This window comes from Leptomonas pyrrhocoris (assembly GCF_001293395.1).
Source record: "Leptomonas pyrrhocoris isolate H10 chromosome Unknown, whole genome shotgun sequence".
Lineage (NCBI taxonomy): Eukaryota > Euglenozoa > Kinetoplastea > Trypanosomatida > Trypanosomatidae > Leptomonas > Leptomonas pyrrhocoris.
The window spans coordinates 326,053-327,002 of NW_015438361.1; the positions used below are offsets into that span (position 1 = coordinate 326,053).

At 60.8% G+C, this 950-nt stretch overlaps 1 protein-coding gene across 1 annotated transcript in view; it reads right to left on the bottom strand.

Annotated features, from left to right (window-relative positions):
- Positions 1–950, bottom strand: part of ABB37_03240 (hypothetical protein) — a gene marked incomplete at both ends in the record, with an annotated part of 3,684 nt that overhangs the window by 1,116 nt on the left and 1,618 nt on the right. The window contains one exon of the mRNA XM_015800516.1: positions 1–950. This exon is cut by the window's left edge and continues 1,116 nt beyond it; it is cut by the window's right edge and continues 1,618 nt beyond it. Within this exon, the coding sequence (XP_015660523.1) occupies positions 1–950 (950 nt within the window).

Here is a 950-nt window from a genome sequence, read left to right on the forward strand (position 1 = left end):
CTTCTCCGCGTCATCCTGCGCCTTCGCCAGTTCGTCCGCAAGCTTCTCATTGTCATCCTGCGCTTTTGCAAGCTTCTCTGCAGTCTGCCCAGCCTCAGCCTCTGCATCGCGCAGCCGGACACCGGTGTCCTCTTGTGCGGCGGTGCGGTCAGCGAGATCAGCGGCCAGCTTCTCGTTCTCCGCCTTTTCCTTTTCCAGCTCATCTGCAAGACGCGCGGCTTCCCCCTCCTTCGCAGCAAGGGCATCCTCCAGCTCTCCTATCGTCTCCTCGGCTGCATCCAATCCCTCCTTAGGTTTGTTACGGTTCGCGTACAGCGTCCACATGTTGGGGTAGTGGTAGTCTTCAATCATCTTCGTGACAGCTTCGCCACTCAGGTCGCTGTTGTGCGTGACGTCCACACTCGCGTGAAGGCTGCCAAGCGCAAACGAGACTCCCGTCACGTCATCACGACCAACACGGCACGCAGCGCTCACATCAGTCACGAATGCGTCGTGCAGCGCATGCGGCTTCTCCATCAAAACACCCCAGTCATCACCCTCGAACACCTTCTTGTGATTCGTCGTCGACTGCGGCTTCGTCTTATCGCTGTTGTTTGCACGGCAGTCATGCTGCTTCAGCTCGTCCACCAAGTCATCCTTCTCCGCTCCAACGGCACCCAAGGCCGCATTTTCCCCTTCCAGTGCCTTCAACTGCGCCAGAACATCAAGAAGCTCACTTTCCAAGGCAGCGCAACTATCGTCGGCCGCCTCCTTTTCGCGCTCCGCAGCGTCGCGAGCATCCTGTAGCTCTTCCAGCGTCGCAGCGTACAGCGGCTCGTCCGCGATCTGCTGCGGGTCCACGGCGCGCGCAATCGCGTCCTCGGCCGGCAGCGGCTTCTCGGCGGTCGGCAGTGAGTCGTTGGCATCGCGCGCCGCAAGCGCGTCGTTGCGCTTCGCGCGGAACGCACCAA